The 26,663-nt window shown below is 40.3% G+C and overlaps 2 protein-coding genes across 3 annotated transcripts; one reads left to right on the top strand and one right to left on the bottom strand.

The window, feature by feature from the left end:
• Nucleotides 1-1,991: 1,991 nt before the first annotated feature.
• lins1 (lines homolog 1) lies at nucleotides 1,992-11,362 on the bottom strand. Its single transcript, XM_022742124.1, has 6 exons — nucleotides 10,953-11,362; nucleotides 10,772-10,861; nucleotides 8,775-8,907; nucleotides 6,955-7,545; nucleotides 4,781-4,967; nucleotides 1,992-2,814 (listed from the first exon to the last, which is right to left on the bottom strand). The coding sequence occupies exons 1-6, from the start codon at nucleotides 11,328-11,330 to the stop codon at nucleotides 1,992-1,994; spliced, it is 2,202 nt and encodes a 733-aa protein (XP_022597845.1). The 5' UTR covers nucleotides 11,331-11,362.
• A 2,786-nt stretch (nucleotides 11,363-14,148) lies between these two features.
• Nucleotides 14,149-25,707, top strand: asb7 (ankyrin repeat and SOCS box containing 7). 2 transcript variants are annotated; one of them, XM_022745127.1, is made up of 5 exons: nucleotides 14,149-14,355; nucleotides 15,093-15,216; nucleotides 17,503-17,714; nucleotides 19,587-20,192; nucleotides 24,453-25,707. In XM_022745127.1, exons 2-5 carry the CDS (start codon nucleotides 15,179-15,181, stop codon nucleotides 24,590-24,592), a joined length of 996 nt encoding a protein of 331 aa, XP_022600848.1. In that variant the 5' UTR covers nucleotides 14,149-14,355; nucleotides 15,093-15,178; the 3' UTR covers nucleotides 24,593-25,707. The 2 variants fall into 2 exon arrangements, with proteins under 2 accessions (XP_022600848.1, XP_022600857.1); XM_022745136.1 differs by having other exon boundaries at nucleotides 17,461-17,714.
• The last annotated feature ends 956 nt before the right edge of the window (nucleotides 25,708-26,663 follow it).

Here is a 26,663-nt window from a genome sequence, read left to right as displayed (position 1 = left end):
AACAGCTCTGGTAGAGACCGCAACCTGAAAATCTCTTGCTGGGACAGAGTCATTATGACTCTGCTGCCACCTGCTGGTTCTCATCAATAACACGCTCCAGACTGCTCAAAAAACATTTGTTAGTGTTACATTCAAATGATCTCCACAGATACATCTAAGAACCTCATCTTTCTTACTGTGGCTTCATCTTTCCCTGATAAATAAAACTACTCTGTGTCCACTTAATGTACTCTGTTTATGTTAAACAAATTCAACATTTATGGATTTGTTTTGCGCCTGTTGTCATGAGGAGGAACAAACAATAACTGGAACATTGATGTCTTCATAAAAAGCATGAAACCAACTTTTTGATTTTGACAAACCTCTCGCATGTGATACCTCTCACATTTGATGTTTTTTTAAGCCTCATTTTTCACTTGCACAGCCACCTCTTTACTCCTTATATTGACAGTCAAATCCACCTCAATCTAAATGGCAACTCCCAGTCAACCCCCGATCCTTTGCAAATCTACTTCCAGACTTTTTTTCAGGCATTTATAGACTTGGGAAAAATGGCCTGACCAGAAGAATTAGACTTGCCACTGTAAAAATCCCTTAGTGGTCTACTTTTCCCTCTGGCTGGCTACTCAGTAAACTCCCTGCAAACTGCTATTACATGAAGTAGAATGCTGGAGTTGCTGTACAGAGCGAGGCAAATACAAACACACAATTCCCAGGTTTCCTCAGCTAACATCCAGCTGTAAAACTAATGTTTTTACTTGTGTTTTAAGCATTTATACACTGAGAGGAGGTAGGGAGGAGGCCTGCTTCTCATGCACTGGCCAAAGAGCAAGTAAATTGCTTCACTATAAACAGATACACTTCACTATTTGCCCTATGGTTTCACAAGAACTGTTTCACATTATTTAGTTGTGCCTTTTTTTACAACCAGTTCATTTTAAGACGCTCTGCACATCACGACTTAACAAATCACACACAGACACAGAAAAAACACCATGAACAATGGCAAAGTCATTCAGCCTTCTGCATCAACTGTTTTCCTGCTGCTAGAATAAAGGCAGCTACAGCTTTCAGTTTTCACACAAACATCCAGCCCCTCCCTCTACATCTCCATCCACATCAGGGAGGAGCAGGTGTCCCTACCTGGGGTATGGAAGCTGAATCCTACAGTGGGAGTGGACTGGGAATGTTTTGCACAGTTGCCAAGACACCCACAATTGGTGAGAAACTCTTTCAAGTATCAGTGGGTGTTTTTCCCCCTCTGGGCTCAGGGGGCAGTGATGAACCCACACCACGCTGAGGTGAAGAAGACAACACATTAACAAACTTACTTGGACCAGAAACACAAAAGTGAGATTTATGTTTTATCATTAGCATTTAGACTTTTAATCCCATTTACCTGCTTATTCTTGTTTGGGTTAGTGAGGCTGGAGCCTGTCCCAGCAGGGAGAAGACAGGGAGGCAATATTTTAACAGAAGAAAGAACCCCAGGCATCACTTTACTTTAGAAGACTGGAGCAGAAATAATAAGTTCTGTTTTGTCAGCACTGAGTTGAATGAAATGTTCACAGAAGTTAAAGGTATGCAAAACTGAAACGATTGCTGCAGTTTGAGGCTTAAATGAGACGTATAACTGAATATCATCTGTGTAGAATGGAGTACTTCTGACACATATTTACTATGCTAGCACATGATTCATGTGTTCACCATTAGGAGTATTAGCAATAATTGTCCCTGTCTTCTATTCATTTTTTTTTCTACAGTATGTTGATTTCTTCATTTGGTTTTGCGTCTGTCATCGTCTTGCATCCTGGGATTTCTTGTCTTCGCCCACCTGCCTGTTCCAGTATGTACCGGGTAGAAGGCAGAGAGACATGCTGGACATGACTAAAACTAAGACACACAGACTCTCATGCAAACCTCTGAACCATTACATTTAGCTTTCATCCCACCTCATCAAAACAGAACAAAACACATATTGTATATTTTCATCATTTATTGAACTGTGACAGATGTGGCTGATGTGCTTGCTGGGAACAGTTGTCGACTTGTGCTAAGAGCTTTAGTAGTGAAGACGGGTTGTATGGGAAGAGTTTCTTCATCTGCAGCCTCGTCACCACCTGTCTGAGCTCTGACAGACAGACGACTGCTCTGGACAACGTTTCACAGGTTACCTGTCTCGACACAGGTGCCATGTTAGTACATGATGTTTGCTCACTCTGTGACACTGCCAGTGAAAGTCCTCCTGGTCTTCTCTCCAGCGTGGAGTTAGGTTCACTCAGTAATCCTGCTGAGTCAGATGACTCATATTGTTTCTGTCTGGTAAACACTGGTGGCGCACTGGCCCCTGGTGCATCCTCAGAAATCTCCATGCTCTCTGACTCAGACTCATCAGAACTATCATACTCTACAAGGCGAAGCCCAGAGACCAAACCAACCCTCTCCCCTGGTGGAATAACAGCTGTGGGCTGGAAACAGGAGCTGGATTCGACTCGATCTGGCGCACCTTTATATGCCAGTGCAGACGTATCACCACCACGTGAGCCGGTAAGTGTCTCCAGCAGTGACAGATGACAGTGTGACACGCTGACTCTTTCACATGCTGCAGTGAAGCCCTGCCAGTCAGCTCTCAGGTACTTGAGGTACCGCACAAAGTACTCCAGGAAGCAGGTCTCAGTGGAGATGAGAAAGTCAAGGAGGATGCTGTGGTTGAAGGAGATGCTCTGAAGCAGAAGCAGGAAGTGGCAGTGAGGGTTGCAGCCAGAGGCACAGGCTGCCTCCACCACAGTGAAGTCATCCAACCCAGAGGACCGTCTGCAGGGAGAGACGATCAGTTTGGTGAGCTCACACACACACACACACACACACACACACACACACACACACACACACACACACACACACACACACACACACACACACACACACACACGAAAAGCAAAAGGTCTGTATACTAGCGTTTCCTCCATTAATCTGTCAGATAATTACTGTCCTATGCTCCACCATGCAGTGAGCACAACTCATACCTCTCGCTATCCAACTCTTTTTTTTTTTTATTGCTCCCACTGGGAAACATGAAAGTGAGAGATAAGAAAATCCCACACAGTGGCTTTACTTTACTTTTAATACTGATTTTTGCCCAGTGTTCTATATATATAGAACAGTACAGAGTGGACGTAATCCTGTAAACCATATTTCAATTTAATAGCACCATCTAAACTAATGCTCAAGGTGGAAAACAGAATTTTATTTTTCTGGGCCACAGTGGAAAATTGTTGATGTGTAAATGCTGTTTGAGAGGTTTTTCCACCACAATAAGAAACAGCTCCTAACATGCATATGTTTCCATTTCAAGTCCCCTCCACTCAAAAAATATCTTTTACTTATTGTTATTTCACTTAAGCCCCTTTTACACTGGACCAAAAACCCACTAACGTGGGCTTTTGTCGTCAGTGTGAAAATGTACAATCAACATTCACTATCGGCTTCGGTTCTGATTGACTGTGATGTAAACACAATACACATTTTTTTATTGACTGTTGCTGTCTATTATAGTCTTGATAAGAAACAGAAAAAGTGGAGTAAACAGGCAGCATTCTATACGTTCTGTAAACACATCAAGCTTAATGTCGGTTCATGCCTTAGATAAACCTCAGACTGTTCCAAGCTCTTCCTATAATTTAAAGTTAGCAGTTTTTAATGTCTGATTACTTGCCAACAAAGCACTTTTAGTTAATGATCTTATTTCCACATACCAGTTAGATTTTATGTTTTTAACTGAAACATGGTTGGAGAATAGCTGTAGTGCAACAGCTGATGATCTTAGTTTTTGTGACCACATCAAAGCTATAACAAATTCAAAAACATAGCTAGGGTCAGAGACCTTGTGTCAATCAAGACTCAGAGAAACTCATTCATGCTTTTATATCTTCCAGAGTGGATTATTGAAACACTCTCCTCATTGGTTTAGCCAAATAACTATTAGACAGCTACAGCTTATTCAGATGCTGCTGCTCTCGTTCTTACTAAAACTAAGAAAAGAGAGCATATTACTCCCACTCTCAGGTCTTTGACTGGCTTCCAGTCAGATACAGAGTTGACTTCAAAGTTTTACGTATTGTCTAAGTCACTAAATGGTCTGGGCCCTAAGCATATTTCAGACATGTTCCATGTGTATGAGCCCAACAGGTCTCTAAGATCTGAAGAAGATCTGGTCAGTTAGTGGAGTCTAGAATTAAAATTAAACAGGGTGAAATGGCTTTCTGCCATTTTACTGCCCACTGCTGCAACCAGCCCCCAGGTGATCAAACCTGCCCAAACTGTAACTGGCTTTAAAAAGAAGCTAAAACTGCTCTATTCTCCTCTACCTTCAAATAAAATTGAATTGAAGTGAACGTTTTTAAGCCAGTTGTGGTCCAATATACAACTAACACAAGATGATGTGGAAATTTAAAACCTTACAAAACACATCCACCAAGACTAGACTTTTTTTAGTTGAGTAGTACAATGTTTTTATTCTCAGTGATAAGAGAGAAATGAGTTAGAATTTTGATAATATAAAATGAGGTACCTTAACATGTGTGTGGAAAACCCATTATCAGACAAATCAATTAGAGCATAGTATTTTATGTCTTGAAACATGTCTTGAGAGGATCTTTAAAGACACTAAATGGTAGGCCTACAATAAATATCAGCCTTCAGAGATACATATCAGCCAAACATCTTTTCTTATTAACTTTGTATGCAATGTTGATGAAAATAAATAACTCATCTGTTGTACCTGTGATGGAGGAATATGGAGAGCAAGGCTTTGGCTGCCTCCATCATGTCATCATCCTGTTCTCCAAACAGCAGGCTGACCCAGGAGCAGAGGTGAGTGGCTTCCTTCAGCTGGACACTGCACCGCCTCAGGAAGCCCCACAGACTCTGTAGATACCCATTAACTTCTATGGCACAGTCCACCTCTGCTGTGACAGGACACAGGGAGGGTATCAGCATATGTCACTCAACACATATGTGAGAGGACCGCCCCCTGCTGTGGAAACACTGTAACACAGGGTGTCAAGAATTCCTCTTCCTGCTACATTACAGACTCATAAAGACACTGCTGCTGTCGTGTGCTGCTGTTACAGTGTCTGGACAGGCTCTCTTTAATTTGTTGTTCTGGCAACATCCTGTGCTTTCATCAAAAAATAGACATAAAATAAAGGCATAAATACTCACCTAAAATAGAAGCACTACTCTCTTTAACAAAACAAGTGTTTGAAAAGACAAATAACTATCAAGATCACAGATCATGATTACCAGAATCTTACAATAGCTGATATTTTTGCCACTTGGAGGCAGTAGAAGCTGTGAACACGACACTGAGATATCATCACCTTTAAAAGGAGCTATTGGTACGTTTTGCTAGCGTGAGCATTAACAGTTGTTTACTTACCAGTCTTGGCAAGAGCTTCAGCCATTGCTGCGTTATATGTCCTCGGAGCAGCTACTTCTTCAGGACAGACTGGATGCTACAGTGACCTGGTATCAAGAAAATCCGACTGGGCCAGGGCTAGCTGGTTAGCATTCTAACTTCAGTAGAAGAAAAACATGTGATAGAGACAAGAGTTTTCATTGGTGTTTCTTTCCACCTCAACAGTTGTTGGTGAGCAAAGGAATGCAGTTTGATGCTGAAGTTTTTTCTGGACTGGCGAGTAAACAGCTGTTAATGTGTGACAGCCCTCTCCACCTGTGTACCTGTTGCTTCCTGTGTGTGGCTGCTTCCTTTACAGGTACTAGAGGTGGGTGTGGCAGAGGGTTGTCTGTACCTGGGCTCATCAGCAGACCTGGCACACCTGGGTCCTGTTTGCTAGTGCTAGTTCTGGTTCTCTCTCCTCCTGGAGGCACCTGTTTGGTTTGGTTGGCCTTTGGTTTGTGTTGTTTCTGTTGCTGCATCATGCAACATTGCATTCACACACTTCTTCACTCATGCACTCACTTACACTGCTGATCTTACAGATTACATATGCCATTGTTAGTTTAGCTTCTTCTTCTAGATTTAACATTTGTTAATTGGCTTGTTTGTGTACATCTCCCTCTTTTGTCATGGCTGTGTGGCCCGTTTTGTGACAAATGCTAATGTTGGCAATGTAGCAATAGCTCTTTTAAGATGATGGCAATTTTGTTAGCAAACATTTGCTTATTTATACATCGAGCGGTCGCAGAGCAACATTATCAATCATTTTCAGCCACTCCGTTTTTGACCATGTTATGAATGCAAGATCAATATTCACTGTCTTCCATTCTGCTTTTGATCTCTACCTACTTCTGAGAAATATATCTATATATAATTTTTTGCCAATTCAGTTCAAATATCAACTTTATATGGTGATAATATAGTATGTCCATGTTGTGTTTGCTCCCCCCAAGTAGCAAACCAAAAAAATAAACTAATGCTGCTTTAAACAAAATGTCTTGACACTTTACATTGGTTTAAAGTTCACTTTAAACTCTTTGCTCTCAAGTACCAAATCCCCTAAAAGGAGCCATTTGTAAATTTTGCTACTGCTACACAGCTAGTGTTAGCATTAACAGCTGTGAATTCAGCATCAAACGTCATTCCTTTACTCAGCAACAGCCATCTCCAACACCAATGTTAACTCTTGTCTCTATCATGTCTTTTCTTCTACTGAAGATGGCACGCTAACCAGCTAGCCCCGGGCCGTCTTGTCACTTTCCGATAGCAACTCACTGCAGCCTCCAGTATTATAACCTCTGGTCTTGTAAACGCAACAATGTCTGAAGCTCCGTCAAATGACAATCAACACCCCCTGCTCCCGCAAAGAAACTACCTTCAGCCGCAGAGAAAACTTACAAATACAAACTCTTCCCACGACATTAACTCAGCAAAAAAACACATACTGTACATAACTATGTGTACCAGTGTTGTGTTTCATTATAGATACTCACCTATTTGAGCTGTTTGTATATGAAGCTCCATGGACTTGAGAAGAAGCAGGCTGACAGCCCTCAGCATCACACTGTCTGGTTTCTGACCATCATCACCTGGGATGTATCTGGTCCCCCCAAAGAAAGAAGCAGACTCCACTTGAACGGTTTCCAACCAATTAGCAACCACTGCAGTTAACACAGTCTCAGCTAGCGTGTTCATATCAGAGCTAAAGTGCTCATATTTCGGCCCAGTAGACGGCACGTCTCCTAGCGCCCAGTCCTCTCCAGCCTTCTGAAGCACAGCTCTCTTCAGAAGCAGCATCGCTCGCTTTTTGACAAAATACTCTGAGGAGCATCTGACTGTAGTCAGGAGTGCTGAGGAGTGAATGTGGGTTAATCTCTGACTCTTCAGACCTGCGTCACATATCAAACTGGATGCAGTCAGTGCCTCCAGCAGGTCCAGCAGAAGGCAGCATGTAGTTCCCCAGTGGCTGCTGCTTGTAAAATCCACCGGACACTGTGTTACCTCCTCTCTCTTGTCAGGGAGAAACTTTGAACACAAAGCACACAGGCTGGAGTCAAAAGCTGCCAGAAGTTTCCCGAGGATCTCTGATGGAATAAACACATGTATTCAAAATGAGACATTAGACACCACAACACAACAAGCAGGGAAGCTGGGTTCCTCTACTCTGGACTTCATATTGGTCTTTTTGTTATGGGTAAACCAGATACTGAATCTTTGAAATTTTGACTGTTTAGTGGGAAAAAAATACATTTTGAAGATTAAACAATTCATTAATAGAAAATATACCAAACATATTAACTGTTAATGGTAATAATAATTAGCTGTAGCTATACATTTTAATGTGCATTTGATTTCCCCATCATATAGCAACACTTAATGTGGAAGCTCATTTGTAAATCCTTAATATGGGACTTCAAACAAAAAAGCAACAATGGCAGTGACTGCTGACCAGTTATTGAGAACAGTTCACCCCTCCTACCTGCAGCCTTTCTAATAAAAGGTATCAGAGAATTCAGTATATACTGTATATAGATACCTGTGATCATCATCTTTTTTTGCTTTTGCTGTTACAAGCTCAACTACTTACAAACATTAAATAAAATGACTCAGGTTTGAAACAAGCCTTAATCCAGAGCCTTCATACCTCCCACAACTTGGACATTTGAAAGAGCAAACAGCTCTAAACAACGCTGTAAATATTCGCTTACTTGAAGGTAGGACATTTTTTTTAGCAACCTATAGGTCTCTTTCATATCTCTTTGGGCCCCCAGTCAGTGCTGACCGCACCACTACTGAGCAGGTCAAGTCTGTGAGCAAGAAAGAAATCATTCTTACATGGTTTGTAACATCTTTAATGGAAGAGACCTTCCATGAAGGATACATGCACCTTAGCCTCCTATTTAGATGCCCACATACCCAGGTCTGTCTGCAGAGTTCAGTGAGCTCTACAACTTCCACTGTGTTTTGGATAAGTTTAACACTGACTACTAAGGGGTACTAATTAACTGTCTTTCAGATTTTTGGGGATCTAATGACATTCCTGCTCAAAATTTCTGTATTTCATATCTTGGGAGGAATGTGACCCCCATCCTTCTGCATAGATATATTGGTTTTGACATATATGTTAATGAACAATATGTTTAAAGCGACTGTCATCCTAGCTCTGAGATATAGCAAAGACTGCAGGTTAAAGTCCTGAATCAGGGAAACAAAAAAACCATGTTATGAGTTCACACATGGTTGTGACTCAGATGTGAATTAAATGAATGTCAGCCTCTGCTCAGATTGAATGCACAAAACCAACATGTTTTACCTTGATGAGCTGCTTTAAGAAGTCTTTTTAGGACCTCAGTCAGTGACCACAGACAGGCGTCCAATTCAGGACCGGGGGGTGAGCTGTGAAATGTCTGAACACACTTCTGCTGCCAGACAAGATTGACTGTTCCCTGAGAAATGAAAGAATGTAGTAAACACATATAATGTTAAAACATTTGAACAATACAGTACGTCAGCCCTGTTCAGGACTGCCACATCCACTGCATGGGAGACAGTCCCAGATAAACAGCCAGGATGTAGCTGTGCACTGCTCTCAGAGGTGAGTTACCCAGATGTACAGTTACAAAACTAACCAGTTAATCACCCTCCTTGAAGGGTTTCTATTGCTAAAACAAAAAAATACTCTAAAACATTTGTTATACAGCATAATTCTCCATTTTGAGTCACTTGTAGACATTGTTGTTGAGTGTGTAGTTTAGTTTCTTTAGGCCAATCTCTCTGCATGATCTTACTGACAATGCATCATTTGCGTCATGCACCTACCCATGAGAATAAAGACAAGGCAAGGCAAGGCAAGGCAAATCTATTTGTATAGTATATTATCAAACACAGAGGTCAGTCAATGTGCTTGACAGATATAAAAGAAGCATCTTAACAGAAGTAGAATAGAAGTGAAAATTTTAATAATAAACAGTATGAAAACAGTATAAAAACACAGATTATAAAATAGATAATATCTCATCAAAGTGCAAGATTAAAGATTAGATGAAGGCAGAGGAGAATAGAGCAGTTTTTAGCTTCTTTTTAAAGCCAGTTACAGTTTGGGCAGATCTGATCTCCAGTGGGAGCTGGTTCCAGCAGTGGGCAGTATAATGGCTGAAAGTCATTTCACCCCATTTAGTTTTAACTCTAGACTCTACTAACTGACCAGCTCTTGCAGATCTTAGAGACCTATTGGGTTCATAAACACATGTGTGAAATATGCTTATGGCCCAGACAATTTAGTGACTTATAGACAATAAGTAAAACTTTGAAGTCAACTCTGTATCTGATTGGAAGCCAGTCAAAGACCTGAGAATTGAAGTAATATGCTCTCTTTTCTTAGTTTTAGTAAGAACCCAAGCGGCAGCATGTGAATAAGTTGTAGCTATCTAATGGTTATTTTCTAAACCAGTGAGGAATAAACACTGAATAGGCGGACTGTAATGTACAGAGCTCATACTTTATCATAATTTCCTAGTAAGGAGTTCATATGTAACTGTAAATTCATGGGGAAGCTCCTAAGAAAGGACATGTCATTTGATAAAGGCTACATAATGTGAATACAGCGTTGACAGTGGAGACACGATGTACAATTCCAGTTAATTGATTCCAGTTAACAGCTAGTCTAGCAGCTAGATAATCTTCAAAACTGTTTTCACATATGTAGTTTGGCTTTGTAACAACTAAAGGCTTAAAAGAGTCCTGGTTAACATCTGTTCATGAGTCTACCATATGCAAAATCATTGAACAGGCAAGGTGTCCATGGCAGGACACCATGGAGGAAGCTGTTGCTCTCCAGAAACAACTCACTCTGAAGTTTGCCAAAGAGCAAAAAGAGTACAGCATATGTAACATGTGTCTCTAGCATGTTACATTACACACATAATTTAAGCTTTAAATGGTTACTTTATCTAATAGCAAAATCTTCTAATACAGAATTAAAATTTGTCAGTACTTTTATCTTTGTTTGTTGTTAAGTGACTGTGTCATTTTTATATTTTCTTGATGTTATTTTAGATTTTCATATTTAGTGCTAGGTTACCAAGGTAACAATACAACTATATAAAGTCCATTACCGGGGGAACAAGTCAGACTGAGCTTGTATCCCCCCAGTTGAGTGTGTGACTGTCTAATGAAGATCTGTAAATCTTAATATATTAATGTGTCTATTCTGAGAGTAGGTAATTATATTGAAATGTTTTACTGAGACCGGGCTTGTATCCCACAGATCCTGAAGTGCTCCTAAGCACATAAAAAAAAAGGTCTACTCACAGACTTTTGGAGATTATACACAACGTACGATGATACACTCTTTGCTGCCAGATGAGAGATAATGTGCTCCTCACTCTGGAACTGACGGACCTGTGGAGCAGTTATAGTTCACGTGACTGTGTTTATCACAGTAAATCCACATATTTGTGCTGTCATAGCCTGAGGAGAGTGTGGGACTCACAAGCTGTGACATGAGATCCATGTGTTCAAACAGCAGCCTCAGAGTCTCACCACAGTACACCGTGACTTCTGGAGGTTGGCTCTGAGACACCAGGCAGCTCATCTTCTCCACCAGACTCACACTTATGCAGGTCAGCTCCACCACGTTCTCATGGCAACGCTCTGCAGGAGCACGCTCTCTGTTCTCACCGGGCACCGGTCCACACACACCACAAAATATCACACCCGCCATATCTGCAGCACTTTGGCGGGGACTTGACCCCGTAAGAAAACATCTGTACGCATCTGTCAGCCCGTGAAAGCACTCGGTCGTGGTGAGTCGCTCTCTGCAGCTCCCGGTGTGCTCCATGATGGTGCCTCTTCCGTGTAGCCCTGCCATATGATACACGCGGAAGCAGCACTACAACAAATGGGTCAAGAAGCTAAGTCAAATCACCGAGAACTAACACCGAAGACCGGATGTAGGCCACTTGAGCCTTTAAAATAAAACACATTTGAGCTCGTTCCATGTTGTTCTTGGGCCTGCACGAAGCCGGATTTGGGGTTAGTAAGGTAACTTCATGTTCACTGCTTGTTTTTCTGGGTTACGACGGTAGGGGATATGGAAAGCCAAAAGGTTCATAACTCGTCTCGGTTTCCACGGCGCTTGAAGTATTGTAAACTCCGCTTTGAGCGCCACCGGGCGCTTAATAAACGCCTTGGTGGCGTTCAGAACGGCGTTCAAATACGTCAAGCCCCGTGGAACCTGAGACGAATTATGAACCTTTTGGCTTTCAATAAGGGGATGCTCTACACACAATACCTGTATGGCAGTGATCTACTTTAAGAAATAATTATCTCAAACTATTCCAGCGTCTCAGCTTTTAGGAGAATATAAACAAGCCATGAAACCACCTCCGTGCTGCTTCAGGTACCACTGAAAATTGTCCGTATTAAGGGGTTTCAACATAAAAGTAGTAATCTATTTCATTAGGCCTACTATCCCATGTGGTAAATCATATGTACACAAAATCAGTAGGACATTGAAGAGATGTACAGTAGAACATCATAGAAACATCAAATGCAGTAGGCTAATATGAATGTCATATATTACATTTCTGTATGGGGACATTAAACAGGGTTCTCTTCCCAGAGGAGGTGGGGCTTGTGATAAACTGCTGCTGGATTCAACATTGGATCTGTTGATTCAAAACCCTGCCACCTTACAATCTTCTCATAGAATTTCATCTCAAATTCCTCTTGTAAACTCAATACAGATTTATCCATTTCTGGATTATGGTATTCCATTGGACTGATCTTCACAGCAGTGTTTAATCAGAACTTCCATCATACTGTAAGTTTAAAATGGCATGTATTTATTGTTGATAGGTCTCCTACAGTATATATAAATAATCTATTTGACTTCCCATTCAACTTAAGTTAAGTTATCCTTAACAAGTTATTTGTATTTGATGTCTGTCTAAATATTCAGCTCAAATCTTCTGTGTTTTTCCATGTGTCCATTTCTTCATAGCCTCTATGTAGAAGGTAAAGGCCGCTGAACAGGAAGTCCGTCCAGTAGGTGTAAAGAAGTGTCTTTTGCTGTTGATTATTGTCACCCAGTGGTCTTCAAATACTCTCCTGTTATCAGACAGGGAGGTATATCTTCTTTTTGTTCACAGCTCCCACATGGTGAAAAATTATGTAAAATATTAGAAGACAATTTGTTTTGGAGGTTGTCAGTATTGTATTTTACTCTTCCCTGAGCAATTACAAATGTCAGTTAAGTTTAAACATTCACATTACGTTACACTTCAAATACTTAATTCATAACATGCAACACCAAAAAAAAACACTCTCATAGATGTTGTTATGATGTTGTTAACACTTATTTTTTTTCTCCATATAAACATCAGAAAACTAAAATGTTATTAAATCTAATTAGTATTCTTTTTAAAACACATTTACATATTTTTATGAACACAAAATATATTAAACATGCTTATTGTTGTTCTTCTGAATACTAGTAATGTTTTACCATCTTGATGTTCTGTGTGTTTTTCTTCCTTTGTAGTTTGCATGGTGCATGACGAATCAAAGTAAAGAGTAAAACAAGTGGTCAGAACAGAAAATGTTGACATTCAAAATGGAGATAATTCAGAGGCAATATTATTAGGATGATACAACAAAAGGAGGGAGGAATAGACTCAAAACTTAAATAGAGTGGATGTGGTAAGAAGTAGTGAGGGAAACAGGAAAGAGTAGATAAGCAGACTGAGAATTGAATACAGCAACAGTAATTTTATACTTTTCATTTCAGCAAATAATAATGATCAGTGTCATGAGAATGAAAAAGTAGAGTTAATTCTTATAACGTAAAAAAAATATATATAGAAGTCAGACTCAAATAATTACACAGTTACAGAAAATAGGATGAGGAGAAACCAGTGTAGAAAGTATTTTAGAAAGTATGTGGAGATAGTGTGGAGAGTAAAGAAATGGCTGTTTGGTTTTCTGAGAAAAAGAGTTTAGACATCTTTAAAGGAGTTGGAAATTTGGGAAGATGAAATGCAGTGATGCAACATCAAGTGAAGGAGGAACAATGTGCCGCCATCTCCTGTATCAAAGTGTTCACCATCGTGACTTTATGTGTGGTGATATTCTGCATATTAAACCTGGTTGATGATGTTCTGGTTGCTTTGACCATGTGACCAATGAGTTCTGATGCATTTGGCTGAACCTGAGCACATAATGCTCCTGTAGACCTCTCCATTCATCTTGTTGCTTTCATCAGCAGTGAAATCATCAGTAAACGACAGTGTGCTAGTTCCATTTGCAGACATACATGCTCAAGCCATAACAGACCCACCAAGATGTTTGACATATGCAGTTGTGGATTTTTGGCATGAGCTGTTTTTTCTTCACCCTTTCTTTTTCTCACCATTTTGTTAGAGGTTGATTTTAGTTTCATCAGTCTAGTCCTGCTTTGAAAGTAGGTTAGTTCAGCAAGTTTTAGTCTGGAATGGCACAGAAAGATGTATTGCGACCCTAAAGTACGTTTTCATATACGAACACGTTTTTTTTTTTTTCTTTTTCTTTCTATATTGTCTTTTTTTTGCATGTGTACGTTTTGTTTTAGATTTGTAGAAATTATACTTTTATTCTGAAAGGTTGTAGTCGGAAGTCTTATTGTTTTTGCTGATCGGGTCACACTGATGTGCTCAGTGAGAGACTTTGTTGTTAAAGCTGATTGTTTAACAGCGAAATGATGCTCAACATTGCTTAAACGGACATAAAGGGAAGTTTCAAAAGTCAATATTACTAATTAGTGTTGGATTGGAGTCGAAACGACAGAAATATGCAGCTTTGACAATTCTTCCCACCTGGAAGCTGATTGGCTTGAACGTCGGCTCAGCGTCTGTCAAGTAAATCTTTTTTTTAATAGTTGTTTAAAGTTGTTGTGTTTGTCAGTAAATGTGTAGAATGAACTGTAATATCCATTAACCCGGTGTGTGGTGGTTTATGTGTACCGAACTGTGCCAGTACAAAAAGTGAACAGAAGCTAGCGAGCTAGCGCTAGTGCATTTGTTAGCTTGCTGGCGTTAGCTAGCAGCCTAAGAAAAATATAGCCTGAAATCGAGTGGTTTTGAATAAGAGTCTAGGCATTCATTCCATTTAGTGTAATCTGTGAGACGAGTTTTCTTCATCTGTGCGTTTGGCAACCACCGCTTTTGATACATATCGATATTGTTTACTTGTCTGTGCTGTGCATTGTTGGTTATGTTAGCAAATAAAGCCATTCTATTGTCCAGTTTTCTCCAACCGGTTAAGAGCTAACCAACTAAACAATTAGTGTTGAATGTGATGACCGGACATGCTGTAGAGTTTTCTGCCTTGTTGGAACGTTTTAGTCATTTGGCTGTCACAATGAGGTGGTCGCTAATTTTGAATCAGAGCTTTTTAAGTTAGAAAGTTGTGCATTTGACATCTCATTTATCTCATTTGACATAACTGCCATTTCACATTATGAATTATTATTATTACTATTATTATTATTGGTGATAGTAGTAGTAGTAGTAGTAGTATATCCGTAACAAGTCCACAATTTTGTCTGACGTTAATTGCGAAATTGATGAAATGTTCATTTTTGTGTGTGTTGCAGGACTAACTATTGAAGACAGAGTGCCTCTTATTTCTTTCTCAGCCTCCCTGACGGTGCAGCTGTATAATTACTGGTGCAGCTCCGATATGACTAAGAGAAGCCCATCTTTTCAGCTGGTCAAAAGGTAGATTTTTGTTTTTATTTTACATCCTTTTAATTTAAAGTGGTCAACAAGAGAAGTTCAAATATTTGAACAAAATAAATAATTTCTTGCTAATTTGAGTTTCTGCAGGCTGTTGCTCCGTCCTCAATTTGGTTAAATTCAGGGTTTGGAACAAAATCATGTGTCCTCAGGACCTGTGGTTTAAACTGCACCTATTGTTTAGGGGCTGGATATAGTCCAAAATCTACCTGGTCAACAGATGTGGTTTTGTTATAATGCACGGGGTGTCTGCATTGTTGATGTGTTCGCACATATTTGTCAGTGAGTAAGAGCCAAACAAGAAGTTAATGCGGCCATAAATTCTGGCAGTTTGTGGACAGTCGTACCTTTGTGAACATGGAAAAATGACAAAACTCACATATACCCTCATAACTATGCGAACACAAAATTATCATTTGTGCTTTAGTCTAAATCCAGCTGCTACTACAATTCACTTTAATGCCACTAGAAGTCTCTGGAATGGAGATTTGCCTTAAACCTGCTGCACACCTTAAAGCTGAACTTTAAAGGGGCAATATGTAAGATTTGTGCAACTGTTGTCAAGTGAAGACTTCATGACCAGAGAGGATGGCTGCAACACAGGTTTATATGCTCTCATGTTTGAGGCAAAAAGTTGCTTACTGATCATCTAAGACAGAGGTCAATTCCCATTAATCCTGTACTAACTAACACAGGTAGATGCCACAAAAACTATTCAGTCAACCAAGGACACAAGCTTCAGGGAAAAAAATCATACATGTAGTGAAAGACTAATTCCCTCTGCAGTTGCAACAAACTGCATATTGTTCTGTTCTTCAGTTTTTTGTAGCAGTTAGTGATATTGTTGGTTGCCCTGAAAAATCATAAAACTGAAACCTGAAGCTTTAGTTTCTATTGAATGTAAAACATTACGGAGGAGTACCAGTGCTCTGTTGGGCAGAGATTTTAATGTAACATCATCATACACCCAGTTTAGCTGCTGTTTATCTGCCATTCAGCTGAACCTGTGTTAGTACACAGTACCCCCTGAAAGTTCAAGTGTTTCCTGAACATAGCAGAGCTAGTGGACTCGCTAAGTGATGTAGAAACAGTGTAAATTGGCTGAGCCTGTGTGTTGGCCAATAATAGCTTACGATGAACATAGCAGTGTCGTTGTATGTCAGTCCACTATTATACAGTGGTATTACAGAGTGGGGCTTCTTCCCTCACGAATGATCTTTGGTCAAGCACAGACGCTGGCTTGTAGAGAGCACTTTAACCAGACAACAGCCAAGTTAATTTTAGCCTGTTATCAAGTTACTCACAGAATTAACATTAATTAGTGACAGCTGATGTCACCTGCTGCTTCCAAAGTTTGTCATTTTAACTGGTGAAAATGACAACACTGGCTAAAAATGAGCAGCTGTTGCCTGAATGTTTTGTACACTGCTCCTTACAAATGATAAGTCATGTTGGAATCCATGTATTTAGCCAACCACATTGTCTGAACTCAGAGTCACTCAACAGTGCACCTAAATACATTCACACGCTCTAATTTTCACTCACATATTCAGTGAAATTCTTGCACTGTAGAGCCCAGCTGTGGTGAAGGAGAGCGCTGCAGCACCAGCAGGCTGAGGTGATCAAAACACAGTGGATATAGTAAAGAAAGGACCGAATTTAGATCAGGTTTCTTTCAATCAATACTCATCTCTTAAAATATGCCATGATATTAATCCTTAAGATCAACTCAGGTCATCGCTAGTCACAGTTTTTTAAGAAATAAATTTTAGTGTGTCGACTAGCTCAGATATGTTCAGCAGCAACATTTTAAAACTGGTTGTTTATATTATGTGATGTTTAAAATGAATACAGGCCAATATGTCATCAGATTTTTTTTTAAACTCTTAAATGTCAACATAGCTATCAGTGCTACAGTATTGGTCAGGTTATAATTGGGATTTTACATCTTTTTTAATTGGTTGTCACGGCCTGTAGCTTGTGAATAAAAATATTGTTTCTTAATGCCAGACATGGCATGTGAACAGCAGCACTGCTTCTCAGTAAACTTCATGCTGACTGCAGAAGCTCACTGCCTACATCATTCTCCTAAGCACCTGTCTCTCAGGTGTGCATTAGACAATGTTCAATGTTCTTGGCAGGTGAGTCAGACACTTCAGACACCCTGTACATACCCAACCAGTTCCCCCAGATATACAGAATGTATTCACCGATTTTTCCTAACAGCGGTTAGGTACAGATGAACATTCCCATTCCGAAATGTGACAGGATGCTGAACCATCACTGCAGAAGGAACCCTGAGCTTCATGAGGAGCTGCAGATCCAGGCTGCAGTGGCAGCTGGGGATGTCTGCACTGTCAGGAGGATGCTGGAGCAAGGATACTCACCCAAGATTCGTGATGCCAACGGCTGGACACTGCTCCACTTCTCTGCTGCCAAAGGGAAAGAGAGATGTGTTCGAGTCTTTCTGGAGCATGGAGGTCAGAGGCTTTTTTTTTTTTGTCTTGTTTGGTGTGTATCATTATGCTTTGACAGGTTTTTCTGTCTAAACACTAGAGGGCATTATTTTACTGCATAAGACAGACTTTCATTCACCGCTGTATTGGTTGAAAGCATTCAAGTTATAAAAAAGTATCTACAGCATGTCACACTTTATGGCTTTATCTAATTATAAAGCCATCTATTTATTTGTTATCTCACTGAGAACAAATGCCTTACATCCACAGAAAGTGTCACCTAGAATATATATATTTTTAAATCACCTTTCAGTGCCCTGACACTGACACAATAAATATTTGTAGAAATCCTTATCTCCTCAACAACCAGTGAGCATCAATATCATCGCACAACTCAAGACAGTTGAATGTTTGCAGTGTTGGTCATATGAGGGTTAACAGTACTGTTCTCTCTCTCTCTCACGCACGCACACACACACACACACACACACACGCACACACGCACGCACACACATGCACACACACATGCACACACCTTAAAGGACCATTCCTAGTGGTTTTGCAGTCAGTCCAGTAAGTCCTGTGTGTTTACAACTTACATTACTGACATCTATTTTACAATTAATGCAAGTGGTGAGGGGTTCAGAACTGCTTTTTTCCTATTCTCCAGCAGCTCTTTGGTTCCAGTTCATATCAAAATCAACTCACAGAGACTTAGAACATGCTGAACATCACCATTTCTCAAAGGTCAAGAGTTAGTGCTCCAGAATATGTAAACATGCAGTGTAAAGTATGAAAATTTCAGTTTATGTTGAGTTTTTCAAATCTCACTCAGGCGTGGTGATAGGAGCAGGGGCACCCACTGTATTTTAAAATTCTCCCAGTTGTCTCTTATCCGTAGAGCCCAGGGTTGTTCATTTTGGCCTTACAGTCGTGGCACCATTACTGATTGAATCTGGTTTTGTTTTTTCAGGTGGAAATTCCAAAATACAGCCCAGGGCTTAAGTAAACCTTAATACTGAATTATTTGATTTTTTCTTTTTTTTTGGCCAGTTGGGGGCAGCATGAAATCTCAATATGGACATATTATCACCTAATAAATTTCTTGTGGTGAGGAAACATTGGAGCCACTTTTCTGGATTCACTGTTCTTCTTTTAAATTAGATTTCCCACAAAATATTTATGTGAATATCCAGGAAAATGTCTCTTGTTCTGATGTTCTCTAAGAAGTCATGCAATCCTTGGCCATTTGAAATTGATGTGAGCGGTGAAAGGAGGTTTAAAGGTTTCACATTGAGGGAATCTGTTGCCTATTCATCACGTCTAGATCAGTGGTTCTCAACCTTTACCAGTTCATGTTCCACTTGGAAAATCTCAAAAATGTTGGTGGCCCACACCCAACCACGTAACAATACGAAGGCCAATTAATACGTTCTCAGAGCACTTTTTATTCCAGTGATAACGACTGAACATTCAGGACTGAACTGAAAACAAGGGAAGCTTGATTTTTCTTTTTTGTTTGATGGAGAGGATTCACCACCTGTCTCTTGACTCTCTCTCCTTTCATTTCTTCCTGTTGCCAACCAGCTATCCATTTTGATACTCCAGTTTCTTTTAGTGTGCAGTCAGACTGAGATAGCAGCCCACTTGTATTACCTTCATGGCCCACCAGTGGGCCCCAGCTGACAGGTTGGGAACCACTGCTGCAGATCTAAAGTCTTGTGCACTGTATTTGTTTGAATCCTAGCTAAAGGTGAACTGGTAAAGAGGTTGTCTGTGGCTGATTAGGGTTTAGCTGGACTGTAGAGTCCCTGCTGATCACACACCATGTCACCAACAGTCTCCAAGCACAACTCCTGCTCTATTTGACCTTTCTCTCCTCTTTCCTCTGCACAGCTGACCCCACTGTGAAGGACTTTATCGGTGGCTTTACAGCACTTCACTATGCTGCTATGCATGGGAGAGCACGCATTGCCCGACTGATGCTGGAATCCGAGTTTCGCAGTGACATTATTAATGCAAAAAGCAATGATGGTTGGACGCCGCTGCACGTGGCCGCTCACTATGGTCGAGACTCATTCGTACGCCTCCTCCTCGAGTTCAGGGCCGAGGTGGACCCACTGAGTGACAAAGGTACCACGCCACTACAGTTGGCCATCATCCGCGAGCGCTCCAGCTGTGTACGGATCCTCCTGGACCACAGTGCCAACATTGACATTCAGAATGGCTTCCTGCTGCGGTACGCCGTCATCAAAGGCAATCACTCATACTGCCGCATGTTCCTGCAGAGGGGAGCAGACACTAATCTGGGGCGTCTTGAAGACGGCCAGACCCCCCTGCACCTGTCAGCCCTCAGGGATGATGTGTTGTGTGCCCAGATGCTCTACACGTACGGAGCTAACACCAACACCAGGAACTATGAGGGCCAGACGCCGGTAGCTGTATCGGTTAGCATGTCTGGGATCAGCCGGCCTTGTCTGGACTTCTTGCAGGAGGTCACAAGTAAGTCTCACCAAACACACTACCTGTCACACAAACAACAACAATAATAGCAAAAATAATAACTGTTTATTATTAATAACAATTTATGATCATCATTATTATTTGTTATTGCTTTATAAGTTTTAAAATGAGAAAAAAACAATTCATCTGATAGATAGAAAACACTATAATATGCACGACAGGAAGCTTGTCATGCACAAGTTGAGGTTCTTTTTGCATTTGTTTATTTGAGTTGCCAGTTTGGCAAAATCTGGCTCATTATGATCATTTTTTTTCTCCTAAACATACATTTTTTCTTATCAACACATTATGACTTGCAGTATGAGTACAGTTAAAGTGCTGCATTTCAATACAGCAGACAATTCTCTGTCATGTTCGACTTCTTCCTTCAACGTATGAAAATAACTTCGTGAATAGGGTTATTGTATTTCTTTCTCCCAAAAAATCCTATAGGGATTTCGGATAAATAATTTATTCAGTTTTTTAATCATTATTTCTTTGTCTTCCTCCCTGGAATTGTTGGACGGAGCTGCTTCATTATTTCTCTTTGAGTCCAAACCAGACACCTTAGCTGGGTGCATCATGACATGTAATATTTTGAAACTGCAGGCGTTTCTCTCTGTCAGAGAAAACTGCACGCGAAGATCATTGAGGTATTTGTATTAGCACATTTTTAATTTCTTATTCATATAACAGCCATTGGAACGGGATCAGAATAAATTGTATTGATTGCATTGATTTATTTGTAAACGTGGGAAGAATCCCTTATTCGAAATGAAAGATTTCTAGGCTGTAGTGAACACTGTATTTATGAGTATGGATACCGGCTAATGTTGTAGGCCCGTTTGTGAATGCAGCACAGCACAGTGAAAAGTTAACGACCTTATCTTTGTAAAGAAACCTGGAGAAGTGGGTGGGGTGCAGAAACGGAGCCCAAGTTTAGTACAAAAAGTGATAGACCTTTTTAATGTAAGTTGAGAGGAGGCAAAAGTTGAGAAATGTATAGAGTGACAGAGGGCTGCTTGCCAACACAAGGTTATAATGACCAGTGTTCAGTCACAGAACAATCCCAGGTCAGAGGAACAGGAGAGCACATTACCTGAAGCATTATGATTTAGAAGGAACAATGGCTGCATTCCTCCACTGCCCCCTGAACTTTGATATCAAAGGTATCAAAGAGCTGTGCACTGATTCAGACAAGCCCTTTCAGAGACTCTAAACCATCAGCCAGATCACATGTCTGCTGGGTTATTGATTACACCTCTGCCTCCTGGATTAACTCATATGCCATGAAAGGCTCATCCCACACAGAATGACAGGCACCCTCAGCTCTTTTCAGCTGCTGCACACATCACTGATGCTCCTCTAAGGTTTTTCTCCTGTCACATACAGTACTTCAACATGTCCGACCGTCCTCATACAAAGGTCCCAACTTCAAGCAAAAGCAAAATCTTAAACATACTCTACCCCCAGGTGTCAGGTTTGACATCTCAATTTTAACATGAGATGTGATAATGTCATCATCCACGAATCATTAAAAAATGGCATAATGCATGTAGACATTTTACTAATGACTCACTGAGTAACGTGTTATTACTCCTGCACCGTACTTGGTTGATTTAAAATGATTGTATACAGGTGTAAACAACAGCAACACATTTAATAGATTTTTGAAGTGAAAAGAAGTAAATACAATCCCTGCAGCAAACAGACATTAAAAATGAGCCTTTCTTCAAATGTTGGTGCATTGATACTGTTTATTTCATGATCTGAAAAAATAGAAGAAAAAGAAGTTACTGTAGCATTTGCAAAAATCTGGGCACTCTTCTAGACAAGTACTTAGTAACCCCATGCAGCTTGCAAATGCTTTTTATTCTTGATTTAGGAATTTTGACCCACTCCTCTTTGCAGATCATTTGAAGTTCTTAGGTATTTTTCGGTGGTCTCGCACGTACAGCATGATTAACAGATTTTCAGTGAGTTTTTGAAAAATGTTCCAAGTCCAGAAAGTGTGCCATTCATTTGAAGCTTCAGCTCCAGCTTAGATGCCAGCCTGTTTTCTGTGTCAGTGTCTGGACTGACTCCGAGAAATTTGCATCTAGAATTTGCAGATATTTAGTGGAATCCATTCTTCCCTCTGTCCATTCAAAGTTTCCTGTACCAGTCGCTGCCACGCAACCTCAAAGCAGAATATTTCCATACCCGTGTTTAACAGTTGGCAAAGGGAGGGTCACTCAGCACTGGTTCAGTAGGGTGTTGAAACTTTTGCTTTTATGTTTTTTTTCTTCATGAAATAAAAAGTAACAGTGCATTAATATTTTTTAATGTTTACTTGACAAAATACAGTACAGACATATTTGGACAATTACACAGTTTTTGCTCTCCAGGCTCCGTGTTTCAGCACTTCAGCAGAGACTTGGCACTTTATTGTAGTATCCTTCATTCAGATTAATGTGTTGAAGCACAGAGTACTTAATACTTAATGTCTGGACGGTATGAATTCATACAGTGTGAGTTTTCATAATTCATATTCTCTGGCTGTTCAGTTCTCAACAAATACAAGGTTTTGATACAAGGTTCTTCCTTGAGTTTTTCCTGTTTTTAGATGTTTGAGAAACCAAGATATTTTAGATGCACCTGATTTAAGAGGTGACAGTGGGACCTACCTCATCATTTTGTAAAGTGGGAGTAATGCTGGTATTGAGTTTCCTTCATGTTTACATGAACTTGTGAATCAAGTTTGTACACTGTCCAAAAATCTATAAACTGATTTCATCTTTTAAACTTATTATCTGGACTAATGTTGTCATCCTTACATTTCCTTGACCAATCAGGATCCACAGCACTGCTACCGATCACTGAAAGTAATTGGAACATGAATTATCACCTTCTGATCGTTCCCAAATGTATGTAAACAAAAGCAGAATCCTGCAGTGGGAAAGACATAATTGTAGCTACTCTGGTATTTGACTTTTGTGGCCAACTAGATGCTCCAGTTGGTTTTGTTTGGTCATAAAACAATAAACATAATTATTAAAATATGCACTATATTTTCTGACAATTTGCTTTTCATCTCAGTGGCTCAGTTTAGATCATAAAAATCATAAAAATGCAGATTTTCCATCTGGCTACAAAGCATGTTTCCTGTGGTGAAGGGAGAGAAGTGTCTGTGGTAAGGTCACTTTAACCACATCATGCTGATAAGACCCACACACATCACTTCCTGGAATCAAGGGGATTCTTCCCAGCTGTTTGCATACAGCTGATACCAGAGTGGAGTCGGAGTGATTTGGGGAACTGATTAACGCCTTTGGCTGAGCGCTGTGAAATCATACAGATGAAAGAGGAACTTTAAACTACGTAATGGATGTGCACCATTGGGGTTTTGGGATGGCCGACAGTGACGGTGGCATTTTCCAGTTTTAAATTTGGGTTTTATTACTTTTGTTCCTCCAAATACAATATGGGAATTAGCCGAACAGCTTTCAGTATAACACAACAGAGTACAAATTGGATTGTAGAACTGAATCAACACAAGCTGTCAACAAAAACACTTCAAACAGACATATTTATTGCAGGGCTTTTGCAATGCTTTACATCATGCAGGTGTTTCACTGGGCACCGCAGTAAGCTAGCTAATGTTAGCAATCCAGGACTGACATAATCGTAATCATCCCAATTTTAACTCATTAATATCAAACATGTTTGATATTACAGGGGTGGACCAACAGCAGTTCCAGAGGATTAAGACTGGATCTGTGAACCGTTCACCAGATAATCTGGGCCAAATCTGACTATGGTCCACAACCAGATTTCTCCTCTGACGGTCGGGAGGGGTGAATAGGGGTTAAACTGGCCCAAAACGCCTGTAGTTTGAGCTTGGCAGCCAGGATCAACAACAACAAGCCCTGGTTCATATTTTAACTCATGGAGCTCCTTCAGGCCAAGGAGGAGGGCGATAGACATAGCGACAGGATCCTGGTGATGGAGCATGGTTTATTATCATCAAGTCATGTATTTCACACACAAATGTGCACCTTGCCATAAAGACATGTAATGGACCCACAAATGAAGATTCTGTTCTGCTCTGTCAGCAGTCTGCTCAGCTCTCCATTACTCTCATTTCTTGTTACTAATAGACTGACATAAACCGATACTGATGTCTGTGCAGTGAAGACATCAGGCTCTCAGCCCGGCTGTGTTGAGCTTCCTCTCAGGTGCAACTCCACTGGTTAATAACTGTTTCTCTTCCTCTTCCAGGACAACCCCGGACTCTACAAGACTTGTGTCGAATAAAAATCCGTCACTGCATTGGCCTTCAAAGCTTGAAGTTCTTGGAGGAGCTACCAATCGCAAAGGTTATGAAAGACTATTTAAAACATAAGTTTGACAATGTGTGAAGGCGACCACAGCACAAGAGAGGGTAACTAACAACTCTCTGCTATCATTTATGAAGACTATGCAATCACTAAGTCCACAGGTCTGTTCCCTACATGCCGAAGGAGAGTTAGTCCAGTTTGTTTGTCAAGTTACAGCACTTGCTGAAGAGTTCAAACGGAGCCACCTCATGTGAGTAAAGGTTATTTATTTGTGGGAATAGAAACCTCATTTGACTGCAGTTAGCTTCTGTTCATGGTGTTGCTGTGCATGATATTATCCTTGCTGGCTCAGATTGTCATCAAGTGTGTACCTGCCAATATATTTTAATTTATTTCCTCCCATCTAATTTTACTGAGCTATAGGAAGTTAAACTTATTTTAAACATTTATTTCTATCACAAAGTGTTGAGCTACTCGGATACTGAGCTTTAACAAAAAACCTCTAGAAGGTTCCCTCCCTGATTTTTGCCTCTGAATTCACCGCCCACATTTTCAATTTGTTCAATGACTCGTCAAGATGGCACTCATGTTGTGCCCATTGACAGCACTTTTCTACAGTTAGAGAAGCAGTTGATTAATCAGAGCTTTGAAGGTGAGATGAGCCGTGTGGACGTCGTCTTTCTACAAAGCCAGCTCGCTGCGTTTTACAGAGTAGAGTTTTGCTTTCAACAAAAAGCAGAAAGGAAAAACGTACTATGGAGCTACACATGGATGGGAGATGTGGACACCCATGATCTGTTTGACTTATTGATTTATTGACTTATTGCAAGCCCAAGCTCACTGCAGTCTGTAGCAAACAGCCAGCAAAAACATTCTGACCTGTCAGAAATCATCTGATCCTCCAAGAACCAGATTGTTGATCGCTCAGGATGAATCAGGCATCACCACCCCCTCACACAGTCTGTCCACAGCAGTGTAAAGCTTAATTATTGGGGCAGGAAACCAGTTTAAAGGTTTGGAATTAAAGGAGCTATTTGTAAGTTTTGCTATTGCTACAAGGCTAACATTAGCATTCACAGCTGATTACTGACCAGTCTAGATGAAACATTGAGTTCAGCACAAACTTCATTCCTTTACTCACCAACAGCTGTCTCCAGAGGTGGAAAGAAAGACCAATGTTAACTCTTGTCTCTGCAACGTTTTTTCTTCTCCTGAAGTTCGCACGCTAACCAGCTAGCCCGTCTCGTCACTTTACAATAGAGAAGCACTGTAGCCTCCAATCTGCCCCTGAAGACGCAGTGCTGCTCAGAGGACGTATTATAACCTTTTGTGTTATAAAGACAACGATGATCAAAGCTCTTATCAAGTGACAATCACCACCACCCGCTACCAGCAAGAAATCTCATTCAGAAAAACTTACAAATAAATCCTTTTAAATTTGGGCTTAATCTTTACAGTGTCTGTCCAGCATAACATCGCAATGTCATGTCAGGCTGACGGAATGAATTGAAATGAAAAGATAATTCAGTCTGTTGTCGGTCTATAAAATGTCCTGCCAGCTCACTGCTGATGCTTTGGAACTGAATTTTAAAATATTGACAGTCAGCTGTGGAACTGTTGAGGTTTAGCTGGAACAAAATCAGGCATCTATTAAAAAATATTACACAGGATAAGATTTACTTCCGACACTGCTTGACATTTCCTTTTTTTTTTCTGATGACTTGCGCGGACACAGGGAAGAATATAACATGCAGTTGAAATGATTTTGGAACTTTAGTTTGATGCTTAGAAACAATTGGATGTGACCAGTGCAGCATCGAAGTCTGCAGTGATCAACCATAAGTTGCTTTATCCATTTCTGCACTATATGTAGTACATTTAAGTTTGGAGTGAGTGCACTGTGATGGAAATCTGTTCCGAAAGCACCACATTGACTCACTAAAGGTGTGGTTTAAATAAGAGTAATATAGTCTGTTATGGATAACACTGACACGCAATCGCTAGAAGCTACAGTCAATGTAAATATGTTACATGTACAACAGATATTTTTGTAGAATTTATTTAAGCAATGATCTCTGGTATTGTTAATGTATTTAAAGTTTGGATATAATATTATGATCTGTTTGGTGTGACGCAAATATTTCCTTTTTTT

This window comes from Seriola dumerili, unplaced genomic scaffold (genome assembly GCF_002260705.1).
Source record: "Seriola dumerili isolate Sdu_G_001 unplaced genomic scaffold, Sdu_1.0 BDQW01000003.1, whole genome shotgun sequence".
NCBI lineage: Eukaryota > Metazoa > Chordata > Actinopteri > Carangiformes > Carangidae > Seriola > Seriola dumerili.
The sequence above is the reverse complement of the archived record's forward strand: the minus strand, read 5'-3'. Positions and strand labels throughout refer to the sequence as shown.